Genomic DNA, 15,116 nt, shown 5'->3' with positions numbered 1-15,116 from the left:
AAAAGAAGAAGAAGAAGAAGAAAAAAGAAAAAATACCCGTCCCCTGCACTGCCCTATTCGCATACAAGAAAGATTTCTCGATCTCCATGAGAGGATACTCGGAGAATAGTAACGGGACAGACACAATGAAAAAGAGACTTGGTGATGATGCCCCGGGCCCGGACCTCGACCGCCCGCCAGCGCACTAGTCCTGGAACAGTCTAGACCGTATATTCTGCCCAGTGCCACCGCTTTGACGGTCCTCCGCCTTTCTGGACAGGTAAGCTGGTCGGAGGTTGACCTTGACGCCGATATACGATACCCTAGATCGCTCCCTTGACTCGAACTCGAAATCCTCAGCTGGTGAGGATTTACCTGTCTTGCAAGAGATAAAATCAGCTTGTGGAAAGAAAGAGAACACTTAGATATTAATAAGTGGTGAGTACGCTGACAATTCTCGCGTTAATGCTTCATGCCAGATGAATAGGACTAATGCGCTTTGCAGCTCAACTCAATTCTCCATTCCAACTACCACCTTCAGAGACAGACAGAGACTGAGAGATTACAAACGAAACAACGCACAATGGCCGCCCCCAGCTCAATTGACATCTACACCCAATACCCCCTCCACCTCGACCCGACCACCAAAGCCATCTCCCTCTCTTCCTCCTCAACCTCCTCCCTCACCCCATCCCAATCAACCTCCATCTCGACGGAACTCGAAGAACTCAACACCCTCCACCGCACCCTCCTCTGCCTCGAAACCCCCGGCAACATCCCCCCACCCCCCTTACCAATCAACCCCAAGCGCTCCGCCCAGATCACCAAACTCCGCGACACCGCCAACGCGGCATACCGTAAATCCAACCTCGCCGAGGCTATCAAGCTGTACACCTACGCGATCGACATGGCGCTGGGCCGCCCGCCCTGGGAGCCCGTGACGCTCGTCCGCGACGAGCTGTCGAGTCTGTACGCGAACCGGGCGCAGGCGTACATGGCGCAGCAGGGGTGGCCGGAGGGGTGGGTCGACTCGAAATGCAGCGTGGAGTGCAAGCCCGTCGGGAACGTGAAGGCGTGGTGGCGGGGCGGGAAGTGTCTGGCGGAGATGGGACGGTGGGATGAGGCGCGGGCGTGGGTGGAGAGGGCGTTGGAGATGGAGGGGAGGGTCCCGGTTGCTGTTGCGGGCGCTGCGGCTGCGAATGAGGGGATGAAGGAGTTGGTGGCGCTCATGGAGGATATTAAGGATAGGGCGGGGGTGCAGGAGCAGCCGGAGCTGAAGGCTTAGAGGTCTGATCTCTGTGGAAGAGGAGTCACAATCCTATTTAGGGGGAGGAAAAATACAGGATACCACACTGTCCACGGCCATCACGACTCCGGTTACATGCCTGCCTGCCTTACCGACCCAGCTGAGCTGCTCAGGTACCTCATCTTACCTATTTTCGAAGACACTCGAAAACTCCGAACTTCGAGCTAAAGGGGTAGAGGGGGCCAGAAGACGTGAGATACGCCGGGCCATCAGTGACTTTTAATCGGTCTAGAGTTTTGCTCTGTTCTATTCTATCTTACCATCATTCCAGGCGTTCGTCGGGCTAGGGGACCTGTACTGTACTGTTGTCTGTACTACGATACAGCTTGTTTTGTTTTGATCATTAGATTCGAAATCCATTTTCTACCTAATCAGTATCAGTCACTGCCTGTATTTTAACATTTCATCATCCATCTTTGAGCGGGTCAGAAGAACACTTGCTAGGAAAAAAAAAAAAAGTCAGGACCTCTGTCGCCCAACAGAAAAAAATACCACAAAAGAGTGGAAGCAAAAAAAGCTCCCCGCCCTTTCGGGGCTGATTTGCTTCATCTTACTCCGATAGGGGGAATCGAACCCCCGGCTGCTGTGTGAGAGACAGCGATGTTAGCCACTACACCATATCGGACTGCTTGTTGAGAGCATTTCCTGCTTGGGATTTATAAAAACTCGTCCTCATGGACGGTGGATCCTCGGATCTCCCGTCGATCGATCTCAGTGGCGAACCAGATCCGTTGGCGTTGGTTGGGTGTGGGGAGCTTAGTCATCCGGCATCCTTAACTAACCTAACTAAGTTAGTTAGTTAACCTAGCCTCAGGGCTACCATGCGGAGTACCGGGCAGGCATGCTTGTGTCGATGGTTATGACTTTTACTACAACTCCGGGAGAAATTGTGAAGAGAAGACAAATTGAGTCAATTTTATATACAATAAAAACCTCGCTTTGCATGAGCCCCGCGTGGTCGCAAAACATAGCCTGTTTCGAAAGAGAATGGAACGTCATAGTGTAGTGAGGTACTACTGAGATAAATATAAACGCAACGCATCCAATCATGCAGGTATCATCATCACATCTTACATCAACTCAAAACAACACCGGACATGCAACTAGGCAGAATCAAACCTGAACACTGGTTCCGTCACCCTTGGGCTTGCAGGAACATCCTGTCGAGCCAGCCGCAATCTGGGACGGCGTCCGGGCGTAGCTTGGCGGAACATCCAAGGCCGGGTTGCGGTCAAAGAAGTTCCTCGGTCGGAGAAGCACTGTCATCGGCTCTGCAGGCATGATAGGGAAGTCCTCCGGCGATGGGAAGTGTGTGATTCCGAAGGTATGCCAAAGGACAATGTCGGTGTTCTCAATGGAGCTGTTCGGACCAGCTTCCTGAATCCAAGCCGGCAAGCCCTGGGAAGGTTCTCCGGAGGTCTGCGGAACGTGACGACCGGCGGGGTGAATCTGATCATCGGAATCTGAATTGACTGTTTAGCCAGACGTCTCTAGAAAAGGGCGAGTCGACTGAAAGGAAGGGAACAAAACTTACACTTTGTTACGTGGATAGCGTGCCGAGCGAATCCAGCTCGCTTCCATACCAGCCCACCCTCCTTTGGCAGCAGTCGGGGAACTTCACGGCTAACCAGCTTGTAGCAGACGGGCTTCTTGCTGTACAGGTTGAGCTTGTTCGTGTTGGCAATCTCCCAAGTTCGTGAGGTGTCGCCGTCGTAGTCGGCCATCGCCTCCAGAGGCGTCGTATACTTGGTCTTCTTTGCATAAAAGGCGTTTCCGTATTTGTTCTCAACACTGCCAACCTCCCCTGGGCCGCGGGCTGCGTCTACCTGGAAGACGGTATTGTTGGGTCCATCGATGTTGGCATCCACGCGCATACAGAAGAGATGCTGGTGGTTGTGTGCATTGACGCCAGGGTAGACCTCGGTTCCCCAGCCGTGAGTGTCCTCACCGGGGTTCATCGCGTAGGTGTTCAGGATACCGGTCAGTTTGATGTCAAGCTGAATGGTACCATCCTGGTGGAAGATCCAGTACACACAGTACTCGTAATTGGCGGCGGTGAAAATGTGCGAGATGACCAGCTTCCGCCCGCGAGTCACGATAACAGACTCGTCACGGAAGTCAGTGTGCTTGAACAGGATGCCAGAGTCCTCCTCATGGATACAGATAGCATTCTTAATGATCGTGCTAGCACCAGCGCGGTTGACAAAAGCAGCGTCCATGTAGTGGATCGCGCCCTTGCAATCGCACCCAAGAGAGAGGCTGTTGGTCATGTAGCCACCACCGTACTCACCCAGATCAAAGGCGTGCTTTCGCTGGTGAGGATGCTCGGGGTTTCCGTATGGGACAACCATCTCAGCGAGAGAGAGTCGGTAGAAAATAGGGCGGACATTACCCTTGTCGTTGAAGGTGATGTTGTTCAGAACAATGCCTTCGCGGTAGTTGAAGCCAACGTGGATGCTCCACTTCTGCCACTCAATGATGCGCCCGTTGACCTTGAACGAGACACCTTCCGGCTGAGTGATGTTGATGGGCTTAAGGTCAGTCCGGTATCCACCTTCCTTCTCAATGGCCTCTGGATGGTAGTTGTTTGGAGGAGCCTTGCTGATGGGACGTCTGACAGGCGGAACATCGATGTGGATAATCTTCTTCGTCTCCGCATTGTAGATCGGGCAGAAATCAAGGGGGAAAGTGTACTGCGAATCATCGACGTTCGGCCGGTAGTACATCAAAGCCTGCTGCAGACGGACCTTGTTCCCGAAGCGCTCGTCGTATCCAATCGTCCAAGCTGACATTATTAGCATACTAATTACAAGATCAAAGTTACTGCACCCTTGTACTTACGATCACAGTACACCTTGTGCATATCCTCCTTGGGAATTCCGATGATCTCGCACTGCTTAATGACTTCTGGATCCTGACGGACAATGTGCTCGACATCCTGCAGGTCCTCCATCGTGATCAGGGGCTGCACACCCTCCGTGTGCTTCCACTGCACGATCTTCTTCTCATCCAGGTCGACAATACCATCGTAGACCTTCCCGCCGGGCGCGATGGCGACCACATCTGCGGCACGGTGCGGGCGGGGTGCCTTTTCCGGATCTGCGAGCCATGCCATCATCTCCGCCTTCCGCGGCTCGTACAGTGATACAGCGTTGAAGTGGAGCTGGCCATGTTCGGCACGGACGATGGCCACAGCCGCATCGATCTCGACGGTGGAGAGGGGGTCAAAGGGGTGAGGAGGAGGAGAGGAGGCGTTGACCTGCATGGTCAACTGCTGAAGGCGGTCGAGGACCATGGTGGATTGATCGATCGGTCGATTCTATGCTGAACCGTTTCTTCCAATAGATTGATCAAGGATTCTCTCAATGCGGGGAGAGTTGTCTCCGCAAAACTATTGGTAATGCACAGTCCAGAAGTCGCAGACGGTGCCTGGGTGGCGGGTTGGGAAGCTGAGCTACAGCTTCAACACTGGAGAACGAAGATGAGGAAGGAGAAAGTCTAGGTACGGGGCGCATGGTATTTAAGATGTTGGCCCTGCATATATCTGCAAGCCGGCCATGGGGTGCAACCAAGAAGCTGCAGTCGGACTCATCATCCTGACCCTTCATCAGCGATAACGGTGATAGGAGACTGCGGAGGATGCGATAAGGGCTCAGGATTTCGTCCCCTATCTGGGGTTAGCGCGGTCCGTGCCCGCCGGTCGCTTTCCCCTTCGGAAACAGGCAGGACGACCCTCGACTTCCGCTTCGAAGCAAAGAGTACGGTGTGGGGTTGTCTGCAAGATCGCATTAAGATGCCGTTGTGGTTGACCACGGCTACAGACGTGCGGATGGACCTGCCAACCGCAGCCAATTGCTCTTAAGACGACGAGATGACCAGTCAGAAGCTTCTGTTGTTTGCCCGACTGTCGTATCGGGATCACAATGAGCTCTAGCGTACCCGACAGGATAATCGAATTATGTACCGAGTATACAGTAGTAGTATATCGGCATATCAATGCCTAAAGGCTCTCCCAAACAAGGTTAGAATTACAAACAGACATTAGTAGGTAGTTCGCTTATCATCAAGATGAAAAGACTTGCTTCTCGTTCTTTTGTTAAGGTCACTAGTTCCAACAAGACACTACCAGGTAGTTGTGAGATGCATGGGGGGGTTCTATTGTCGCGTGCCCATTCGTTCAATCCTCGACGGGTCTGATAAGAAGATCCGATTTGTCGGCGCTCAGTTAAAGAAAACTTTCCTTAAAGAGTCACATCAGTCCTGATTTTGCAACGAGTCAGTGTGTCCGAGTGGTTAAGGAGACAGATTAGAAATCTGTTGGGTTCGCCCGCACAGGTTCGAATCCTGTCGCTGACGTTTCATCTTTTTTTTTCATTTTCATCCCGATATGTCTTGGCGTTTTGCCACGTCCTTTCACTTATTGACTTTTAATTTTTTTACTTTTGTAATATTCACGATGGTGCTGTCTTAGTCACTTTTCTTTCCTTCTTAGAAAATTCATTTAAACCAAAAATAATGTAAAAAAACGTTAGCACGACCTTGGAACACTCCCCTAGTTCCTAGATCAAGGAGGAATAGCAAAAGAAAATCTGCGGCTTGCCTGGATCGAACAGGCGACCTTTAGATTTCGGGGACTGAAGTTAATCCTCGATAAGCTTCAGTCTAACGCTCTCCCACTGAGCTAAAGCCGCTTTAGTTCGGTCATGTGATAGACGTTTTGCCCTTTCAGCGGCAACGTCCCATGTGACAACTTAGGCAGTGATCAGCATGTTGCAGAGGCCCCGGGGCAAACAGACACCTGAGGCTACAAAGTGACGTACTTGTGAAAGCCCTAATCTATGTTCTCCCATACTCTGTATAGGAGAATACTGATTTTAGGGTCGTAGAAACGCAAACCAAAAGTAACATTTTACAGTAGACAGAATGATACTATTCTCAAAACTGAAAGAAGATTCTCCTGTCTTAGCAGCCCTTCTCACAAGGCCAGCAAAATGGTCGGTGGCTATCACATCACGACGCCTACTTCCCTCCAGCCACGCATATACGCCACGCACAACACAACAAGATCCCCAGACTTCTAACTCAGCTGTAAATTAATGCCTAAATTAAGCTTGCCTGTAGATTTAACTTGTAAACCGCCCATACATTGTCTACTTTTGGGGCTTTGAAACCTGGATGTAGCAATAATAATAGATAGGTAACGACCACCAGCAGGGCGCTGAACCAAATGCACAAACAAACCAGAAAAAGGAGTATTCGTAGTACTCAATACCGAGGAGTTATGATTACAATATAGTGACCAAGTCACTCGAGCAACTCGCAGCGGTTCCCGAAGAAGGAAATTGCCTATTTCGTACCTAATGGGAGCCGGCCCCGACATGCAGGTAGGTAACCCTTCCACAGTCTCGGAACTTCCTAGGCCGTTTTGACTATTTGTGCCGTGGAATGGATACGTACTGTACCTGCATAGAAGGCCTAGGGTCCCCTAGCTGCTCCCCGAAAACCTTCAAACAGACCTATTAAGAATCGGACGGGTTCCTAGGTAGCTCCTAACTTTATCTAGTGTTCCCAGTTCCGAGTCTGGATATACATATCTGCTACGGGGCAGACCTATGCAGAATGAAAGAGACGGAGAGAAAGGCCTTTCGGATGGACCTCGGTTGTGGATTCGAAGTACTGTCACCTACCGGTCGGTTTCCATTCGACGTTGTTTCGCATTCGAGCATGATTGCGACTAGGTAGCCTCGGGAAGCGATAGAAGGATAGATTTCATTGCGTATATAGCGGTGAAGGGAATTATTCATTTTTCAAGGGAGTCCAGCCACAGGAAATATACTTGATAGCTCCAAAACAAAATCTTACGACTCCGCTTTGATTGACTGCATATAGCCCTACCCGCCTAGCAGAGAATAGAGGTTCTAGTCGCTCCCCGATGATGTCTTCAACAAACAGACCTGAAGAAGATACAGGTATTCACTGTTTCTGGAATTAGACATACGCGACCATGTAGAGCGGACCTATACAGATGGACAGACAGACAGACAGACAGACAGAGAAAGAGATATTACAGTGGGTATGTGTAATACCGCCGGATCCAATGAGGCTCGAGGTTGGTCTGTCGGCGACTTTCCGTCGCCGGGAAAAAATGGGGGGAGCTGGATGAGGATTCTGGCAGAAATACAGAGTGGCGATAGGACTCGCAAAACATACGGTTGTGGATTGAGGACAGAGAACCTCTCTCTCTTCGCAGGCCACTCATCGGGCGAGGGACTATGCTAAATCTAGGTGGTTTTGGTAAGGAAGGCCGCACGACACATCTGCTGAAAACAAAGCTACTCGCTCTTCTGTCTGTGACTTGGCCCTTTCTCCGGATCTCCGAAACCTTAAAAGTTTGAAGCCATGGTTGTAGGTATTACTCAAGTTACCGAGTAGGAATAATACAGGAAAGGTATGATCTTAGACCTGCAACATTTTGCCCGTCGCTTCCTAATCTCGTTCTGGGCGGGAAAAAGATGATGATGGCTATACATATTATTGTGGGGAAAGGGTATGACTGTCATGGATAGATGGATTTTGTTGCAGTCTCAGATTACATAGGCCGGTAGAAGGCAAGCTCAGATCTCTTCTAACAAAAACCCGAAATGCGGCAATTTCGACCGACGAACAATTTTTTTTATTCTTCACTCATCGCATAAACAAAAGGACTTTTTCTGATCCTTCAAGCCTGAAAGAAGTTGCACCTAGACAAGTATCGTTATGGGGCCTTCAGCAAAGGGATCGGCAAAGATGTGGTCTCCCCGTGTGGAGTATTCATGAGGGAACGAAGGAAAAGCTCGATGGGGGCGTTTCCCTTGTTCTTGAAGCCGTACAGCTCTGATTTGTAGACGATAAGTTCACTTCCGTCAAAGTGCGTCTGGAGTATTCTGCCGTGTTGCGGGCCTATGAATGAAAACACCATGACCTGAACATTGTTCCATTATTGATTAGCGTTAGAAGAAAGCAGCATAATATATATCAGAAGGGAAAAATAAATATACCGGGATAACTACATGGCTTTCCAACCATGAGATAGCAAGACGTGTCTTTGTGGTTGCCAGAATTGCAAGGACCTCGCCGCGCAGTAATTGCTCGTTGCCAGCGACGTCATGTTTCATCGTGAACATGATATGGGGACGAAGGTCCTTTGCAGGAAGCGTGAATCCTTCTGCGGGTCTCCACTGAGGATCTAGCCAATAGAAAAAAAAAACGCTTGAATTGATGCTTTTCGAAGCTATATTTCGGAAAACCACTAAATAGTGTCAGAACATCAGGCAACCTAGGGTCATAAATGCTGTTGAATTTAAATATCTTACCCACTGCTCTGCCAGTGCGACATGAATTGAAGTGTATCACAGTCATCGGTTGTCTCTAATCTAGGAGCCTCATCAAACTCCCACACAATGTACCGCTGAGCCACATCGGCTCGATCGATCATGCGCTGCAGCAGCTCGTGATCGAAATCTGCGTATTGGCGGAGATTGAGTTCTGGGTTCAAGCCCCATTTCCTGGGATCAGGTTTCAAGTTGAGAGGGGATTGACGGATGCGCTCCAAAGGCCAAGGCTGAAAAAAGCAAGGAGGAAGCGGCGAAACGTAGATAGTCGGATTCCTAGCTCTCTCTATCGCCGTCCTTCCAACGTGAAGTTAGGTCCCGAGATACTGTACCTAGACCGGAAAAGCAAAAAAAAGCAAACGGTCTTCATTTCGGCAGATGAAGAACTAGGCGCATATGTCCGTGATACCGGATGTTCGAGTCTGCAGGTGTTCGGTAATCCACGCGAGTGCTTGAAAGAACCTGTAATAAGAGAGGCCCTCACTGGCTCTTATTCTTGTCAACAAGTGTACACTATCGCAAGCCTGTTTAGACTACACTCCTACTAACACTGAACAACTTTCTTCTCCTTCTTTTCTTCTCCAGGACGCTGATTGTCGTGACTCTCACCAAGCATTACTATACACCAAATACCCCTACTTGCATAAACAAATCCACCACAATGCCAAAAAGATCTGCGCCAGGTTCGAAGAAGTCCAGGAAAACGAGAGAATACCAGAAACCGGACTTTCCCATCCCAAAGAACCGGAGCCAATGGAGAAACTTAATATCAAGGAATAGACTCTCTCAAGGAAGCATTCGCGATCTCACCGAGTTAAACTCGGCATCGGATATCCACATGGAACACTTCCTGTTGATGATGAGTCCTGTGACCTCGAGAGAGGTCCCTTGAGGAGTTCGACCAGGAAAGACAATTTCACAGCATCCATCGGGGCACATGGGACCATGCCTGGAGCTGGTCGACACCTCCAACGAGTTCCAGAGGTACCTGCACATCGTGCAGAACGGGGATTCAGTCCTCGACCTTCGTGAAGGCGACGACAACTGGCCGGGGTCGTTTAAACCGACCAGGAAGTATCAGGAGAGGATCCTAACCCGCGACAACCCATCAGTCCCAGCTCCCACAAGGCCGCACACGCCACAGTCCCCTGGAGCTCCGCCGCCAAGTTCTTCTCCTACTTATAGTCTTCGCGGTTCCACCACCGCACAGACGGAGGGAAAGCCCTAAAGACCAGAAGATGGCATCTTGCTGCGGTGTTGGTGGCCCTGACATGTTTAGCCGACAATGCCGCATGAAACGGTCAAGCTTTACTCGGGCATCAAGGAGGTTTCCTGTCGCGCCTAGCTGGCTACTTTCCAAGGGGGATTGCATCGTGCATGGGTCTGTGTTCTTAACCTATTTCATTTCCTTTTTATTATCTTTTCTTTAGAAGTGTTTCAGTGCATTAGTAGCAAGAAAGAAATCTGCTATTTCTTTTTCTATAACTTAGCTACCGTTACATGGGAGGCTTCATACTCCAGTACACCCGACCTCAACACTTTTCCAACCCTTTTCCCCACAGTACTTTCCTATGGAAGGTCCATGTACTGTGCAGGATCTTTCATCGCTCACTGTTGCGCTTTCACCACGCTTGCAATTCTCAAGAGTGGCCCGTGAGGCATTCAATCCAGCGGTGCTCTCGGGCAGACATCAAGGCGATCCGTATTGTCTCTCCGACTCGACTTGCTTCCTTCGCTACGGAGTGAATGCAGAGAGACGGTGCTGCGGAAACTGTTGACCACACTCTCGGGCGACCAGCCGTGGTAATAGAGGCCGGAGAGTAGGGAGACAGGCGCTGACAATGGCAAGCAAGGCTTCGATCACGGTCCAGTAGGAGGTTGGAGCTGTGCTATCTAAACATATACTGTAAGGATTCTAGCCGTATCGACAGGAGAGGGGGGATAATAGGTTCAAAATCATTCGTCCTATACTTCTCCGCGAATGCCTTGACCTTGTCATAATCTTGTCATAATCTCTGCAAATCCGTGGAAATTCCCATCCGGTAACTCCTCCCAGATCGGGACGATATTGGTCCAGAGTTGAGTCGGAGCAGCACATGAGGCTCTGTCGGAGGAGGTCAAAGCAGTGCCGCACATGGCGTATAGAAAATTCATGGTGTCTATGTATCTGGGTCATTGTGTCATATGTGCTGTTGGGGAGGTTTGAGAAAAGGACCAGACGTATAGTGTACTGTACAAAGTTAGAAGATGAAGCTGAAGCGAAACAGTCCACTGTGGATTTACAAACCAGACAATGTAGCTGGTGGAAGACTGAGATGGCTGACTTATTAGGAGAGTCTGATGGATACCGCACGAAGCCTTGTCCTTCTGGTATTGACAGTTGATATTTCGAGATGGGAAGTGGCAACTGATATCAGAACTTACTTGGGATCAGAGAATCCCAAGCTGCTTCAGTGCTGCCATCGGCCGATGGAGCTGATCCAAATGTCTTGTTGTATCTAAGTGTCTGCTTGATCCGGTACAAATGTACTGAAGTAACCATTGGTGAGTGGGAATCGGCTTTGTGTTAGGGACAGAACTACCATCCGTCATACCTATGTTGTTGTACTTCATACTGGTGGAGCATCACTCCATCTCTGGACAGTAGAGCCCACTATGAAACCAACAAAACCAGCTACCAAAATGAGAAGGGAAAGGACGAGATGAGAAATTCTCTTGCGTTTTGAAGGCCATATCGGACTGTCTTTTTGCGTTCGCTCAGGTCGCTCTCTGAGGGAACTACTGTATAGCGAACAAATAGGCGCAAGATCATCTTGAAGAAATGCCAGATGTCGAGCCGCCCGCTTCGCTGGAGCCATGAACGGCTTCGCCGCCCGCACAAACATCGACCCCCTCGCCAACGGATGGGACTGGTCCTCCATCGCTGCAGTAAAAGGCACGGTAGTCGACGTCAGCGATGGCTGGGGTCCCGTCAGCATTTCCCTCGCCCAACGGTTTCCAGACATCAAGAAATTCATCGTTCAGGACTTGGGCAATGTCATTGATCTGAAGGACCGAGTCATGTTCCGTCTGAGTTGGCTGTATCTGACTTCTTGAGTGAGTAGCAGCCAGTCAGGGGTGCGGATGTCTATTTCGTGAGGGCGGTGCTGCATAATTGGCCGGATGAGTTTTGTGTGAGGATTCTGAGGAATTTAATACCGGATAAGTACCTAACTGAATTCTAGGTACCTACCTAAGTAGGTAGCTTGGCAAGAAATGCCGTTCCAGGCTGATTTTGTGATGGTTACCTACCAAGCCCTCACGAAGAAACCCACACACATTCTCATCAACGACGCAATCCTCTGGAAACCATGGAGTCTGCCTCCTTATCTTGAAAAGTTCTGCCGATAAAACCCCAACTCCCCCCAAATATGACCCTTTCCTTGGCTGACAAGTTACTGGTACAGCTCCATGGACCTCAACATGATGACCTTCTTCGGATCCCGGGAACGTACCCTCGTCGAACGGACGACCATAATCAAGGAAGCAGATCCCCGGTTAAAAATTCGCGTTCATGAACTCGGTCCTGTGAGACACGTGCTTGATGTTACGTTGGGTTGAGTGGGTGAATTTGATGTTAGCTTTGAAACTGAACCTGAGAGAGGAAGTCAAGCCATCTATCTATCCATCTATCTATCTAAAGCAATATAGTTAACTACAACTTCGCGGTTATGTAAGCTAAGCTAAGCTCTTGTAATGTCCCTGAGCCTAGACTCTTCTTTGGACTCCCTGAGATAGATGATTGGAACCATGCATGTCATATGTATATGGGCTGCTTTGTTTAATGGAACGGAAAAAGCATCCCGTTTTGGAAGGGCTGAGTAAGATAAGGTAGTAGACGCTGTCGGTAATCATGTATTTCGTGTTTTTTTTTTCCTATTCTGCATTTATATTTCTCTTTCCCGCTACGGTCATGCAGAAAACAGCCCCGTGTCAAGTGAGAAGATGGGATCCATTCTACCTTACGTACGCACAGAATAATCAAGTCGAGACGAGCATACATCCTTGTCTTGTAAGTGCAAGGAGAAAATAAAAACACTACAACAGTGGCAAAGGTAGAATACAGAAAATCTAATAAATAGAACACTTTAAATTTAAAAAAGAACAAGAAACAACAAGAAAAAAAAGGGACCAGGACAGCTAAAAACACAAAAGAACTGAATGAACTAAACTGGATAAACTAAACTAGCCTAACACCACACCATGTTTATCGCACATACGCGCAGCAAGCAAGCAAGGAAAACGCGGAAGACAAAAAACACATTTCATTCATTTCCGGCCAAAGAACACCGATATCCCACACACCTCCGCAAAACACCTTTGCCTCCAAAGCCAAAGTTTAGTTTAACCGAGGTGTCGAGGAAAAGAAAAAGATATCATTCATCCCAGAGGAGGAAAAAAGAAAAGGAAAAATTGAAGATATGAAGATGATGCAGCAAGGGGAGGCAGCCAACAGGGGGATAGGGAGGGAGAAGAAAGTGCCCGTATGTACATCAGACCGTTACCCATTTCATTTCTTTTTTTCCCCATGACCACACATAGGCAGACACACGCAGAGAGCTTATAAAAGGGGGGTTCTTAAGAAGAGAAGTAACGCCGGCCAGTTAACTTGACGATTGCCATATACCAAACCAGGCTAGAAAGAGCACAAGGAGAGAGAGAGAAAAGGGAAAAAGGAAGATATACAAAGGACCCCATGGCTTCCTCTCTTCTGCTCATCCCTTAATTAGTAACCGCGAATCCTACGACTTGCCCATCTGGAATGTGCCGAAGACGCCACCCCCGCCGCCGGGAGTCAGAGCCCCCACACCGGCATTGCCATGTTGGTGTGGGGTCTGATTTCCGGGCACGGCGTGAGCAGTGTTTGGCGTGCTCGGAGTGCCAACGTTGGAGTAGATTGTTGCCCCGTTGAGGTTGGGCGTTTGTTGTGCCTGCATGTTGTGATATGTCAGGGCAGGCATCTGGCCGTTCAGACCCCAGATCTGACCCGAGTACTTGGCCTCGTCGATAGTTCCGTTGAAGACGAGTTGGCGCATCTTCCAGTAGATCTCGCCGGTCACGAGGGAATCGGAGCCAGCCTGGTGTGCAATACCGACACGCTTGACACCAAGCTCATCCGCAATGTCCTGAAGACCAGACTTTTGCCCAAGGTTTGTGAGGATCTGAGCAGCAGCCGGAGTCAGAGGGGAGTCGTTGACCGCCTGATTCCGACCCGCGTGCTTCATGAGATACTTGATATCGTATAATGACGGGAAGAAGATCTTGAGGAGCTTGTGAAACTCCTCCTCATCCTCGGGGAGGGGTTTGCAGAGCATGATCTTCATCAAGTAGCCGAAGTCGTAGCCAGAGTGGAATGATATCCAGTGGACATCATCCAGCAGGACGAGCCCCGAGCTCACGAGGAGAGCACCGAACTCGAAGGGGTCGATACCGTTCTTTTCATGCATGGCAAAGTCGATCCCAGCTTTGGCAAGCATGCTCGTCGACTCCTGTGCGTACATGTCGTTCTCCAAAGAGAATTTGAAGTTGAACTGCCAGGTGCAAGGGGCCGGGACGAGGTGGTTCCCGTAGGGCTGACCGTTGGGATCTGTAGCATTTGGCGGCGGAACCTCACCCTCCGGAGAAAATAATGTAATACCGAGTTGTATCATCTTCAAAAGGTCGACGTTGCACCGCAGCGTCTGGTAGTGGTAATCGGCCTTGTTGGCAAAGGAGCCGATGGGACGGGCGACGATGCCAGGGAACTCCGTGTCCTACAAAGCCGTCAATACAACTGCATCCCCCAGAAGAAAAAGAAGGAGCTGACCACATACCATGCTGATATACGGATATCGCTCCACCAACCCTCGCAACACCGCCATTTCTTGTGCCAAATTATGTCTCCACACATCCCGTATTCTCGTCTTGACCGTGCCAGCCTTCCCTTCTATCGCTAACCGCGCATCGTGTGCCTGGTGTGCCTGCTGTTGCTGCTGCATCTGCGCGCCTCTCACAAACCCCATCTGCGCAGCATGGCTGGCGAGACCAGTTCCCCCGCCATCACCAGCGCCCCCAAACCCACCGACAGACACCCCGTTTGCGAGGAACGGGTTGACGTTGGAGTTCGGGTTCCCGGGGGCAAAGCCAGGGTGGCCGCCCAGGGACGGGGGAGGCAGACCGGCGTTGGCGGACTGTGCATGGGCGGGATGGTGCTGTTGGGACTGCTGCTGCTGCAGGTGGGCCTGCTGGAGGTGGGTGAAGGGAGCGTTTAAGCCGGAAGGACCATATCTGCCGACAGGAGGAGGCATCTTAGCTATACGCGAAGAGGTCTCTTGTCGTCGGAGGGGTTATTGGGGACGGGACAGGTCATGAATCGCGGGTTTGTTCGGTCGGTCGGAGGAAATGATGACAGGTTCGTTTCACCACCCGGGGCGGATCCCAGG

At 50.1% G+C, this 15,116-nt stretch overlaps 5 protein-coding genes and 3 non-coding genes across 8 annotated transcripts; 4 read left to right on the top strand and 4 right to left on the bottom strand.

The window, feature by feature from the left end:
• Positions 1–562: 562 nt before the first annotated feature.
• On the top strand, positions 563–1,264 carry VTN00DRAFT_6138 (uncharacterized protein; the record flags this gene model as incomplete). The annotated part of the gene is made up of 1 exon (XM_069432741.1): positions 563–1,264. One exon carries the CDS (start codon positions 563–565, stop codon positions 1,262–1,264), a length of 702 nt encoding a protein of 233 aa, XP_069288570.1.
• A 574-nt stretch (positions 1,265–1,838) lies between these two features.
• On the bottom strand, positions 1,839–1,910 carry VTN00DRAFT_t91. The gene has a single exon. It is a non-coding gene; the product is annotated as a tRNA-Glu (tRNA).
• Positions 1,911–2,398: 488 nt separating this feature from the next.
• Positions 2,399–4,580, bottom strand: VTN00DRAFT_6137 (uncharacterized protein; the record flags this gene model as incomplete). The annotated part of the gene is made up of 3 exons (XM_069432740.1): positions 2,399–2,748; positions 2,820–4,070; positions 4,127–4,580. 3 exons carry the CDS (start codon positions 4,578–4,580, stop codon positions 2,399–2,401), a joined length of 2,055 nt encoding a protein of 684 aa, XP_069288569.1.
• A 980-nt stretch (positions 4,581–5,560) lies between these two features.
• Positions 5,561–5,641, top strand: VTN00DRAFT_t101. Its single transcript has one exon. It is a non-coding gene; the product is annotated as a tRNA-Ser (tRNA).
• A 234-nt stretch (positions 5,642–5,875) lies between these two features.
• VTN00DRAFT_t90 lies at positions 5,876–5,976 on the bottom strand. The gene has a single exon. It is a non-coding gene; the product is annotated as a tRNA-Phe (tRNA).
• A 3,616-nt stretch (positions 5,977–9,592) lies between these two features.
• VTN00DRAFT_6136 (uncharacterized protein) lies at positions 9,593–9,883 on the top strand (the record flags this gene model as incomplete). The annotated part of the gene is made up of 1 exon (XM_069432739.1): positions 9,593–9,883. One exon carries the CDS (start codon positions 9,593–9,595, stop codon positions 9,881–9,883), a length of 291 nt encoding a protein of 96 aa, XP_069288568.1.
• A 1,628-nt stretch (positions 9,884–11,511) lies between these two features.
• Positions 11,512–12,255, top strand: VTN00DRAFT_6135 (uncharacterized protein; the record flags this gene model as incomplete). Its single annotated transcript, XM_069432738.1, has 2 exons — positions 11,512–11,735; positions 12,102–12,255. The coding sequence occupies 2 exons, from the start codon at positions 11,512–11,514 to the stop codon at positions 12,253–12,255; spliced, it is 378 nt and encodes a 125-aa protein (XP_069288567.1).
• Positions 12,256–13,436: 1,181 nt separating this feature from the next.
• VTN00DRAFT_6134 (uncharacterized protein) lies at positions 13,437–14,981 on the bottom strand (the record flags this gene model as incomplete). The annotated part of the gene is made up of 2 exons (XM_069432737.1): positions 13,437–14,447; positions 14,508–14,981. The coding sequence occupies 2 exons, from the start codon at positions 14,979–14,981 to the stop codon at positions 13,437–13,439; spliced, it is 1,485 nt and encodes a 494-aa protein (XP_069288566.1).
• Between the last annotated feature and the right edge of the window lie 135 nt (positions 14,982–15,116).

The sequence above is a fragment of the Thermoascus crustaceus genome (assembly GCF_041956765.1).
Source record: "Thermoascus crustaceus strain CBS 181.67 unplaced genomic scaffold VTN00scaffold_3, whole genome shotgun sequence".
In the NCBI taxonomy this organism is placed as follows: Eukaryota; Fungi; Ascomycota; class Eurotiomycetes; order Eurotiales; family Thermoascaceae; genus Thermoascus; species Thermoascus crustaceus.
This window is presented reverse-complemented; position numbering and strand designations above follow the sequence as displayed.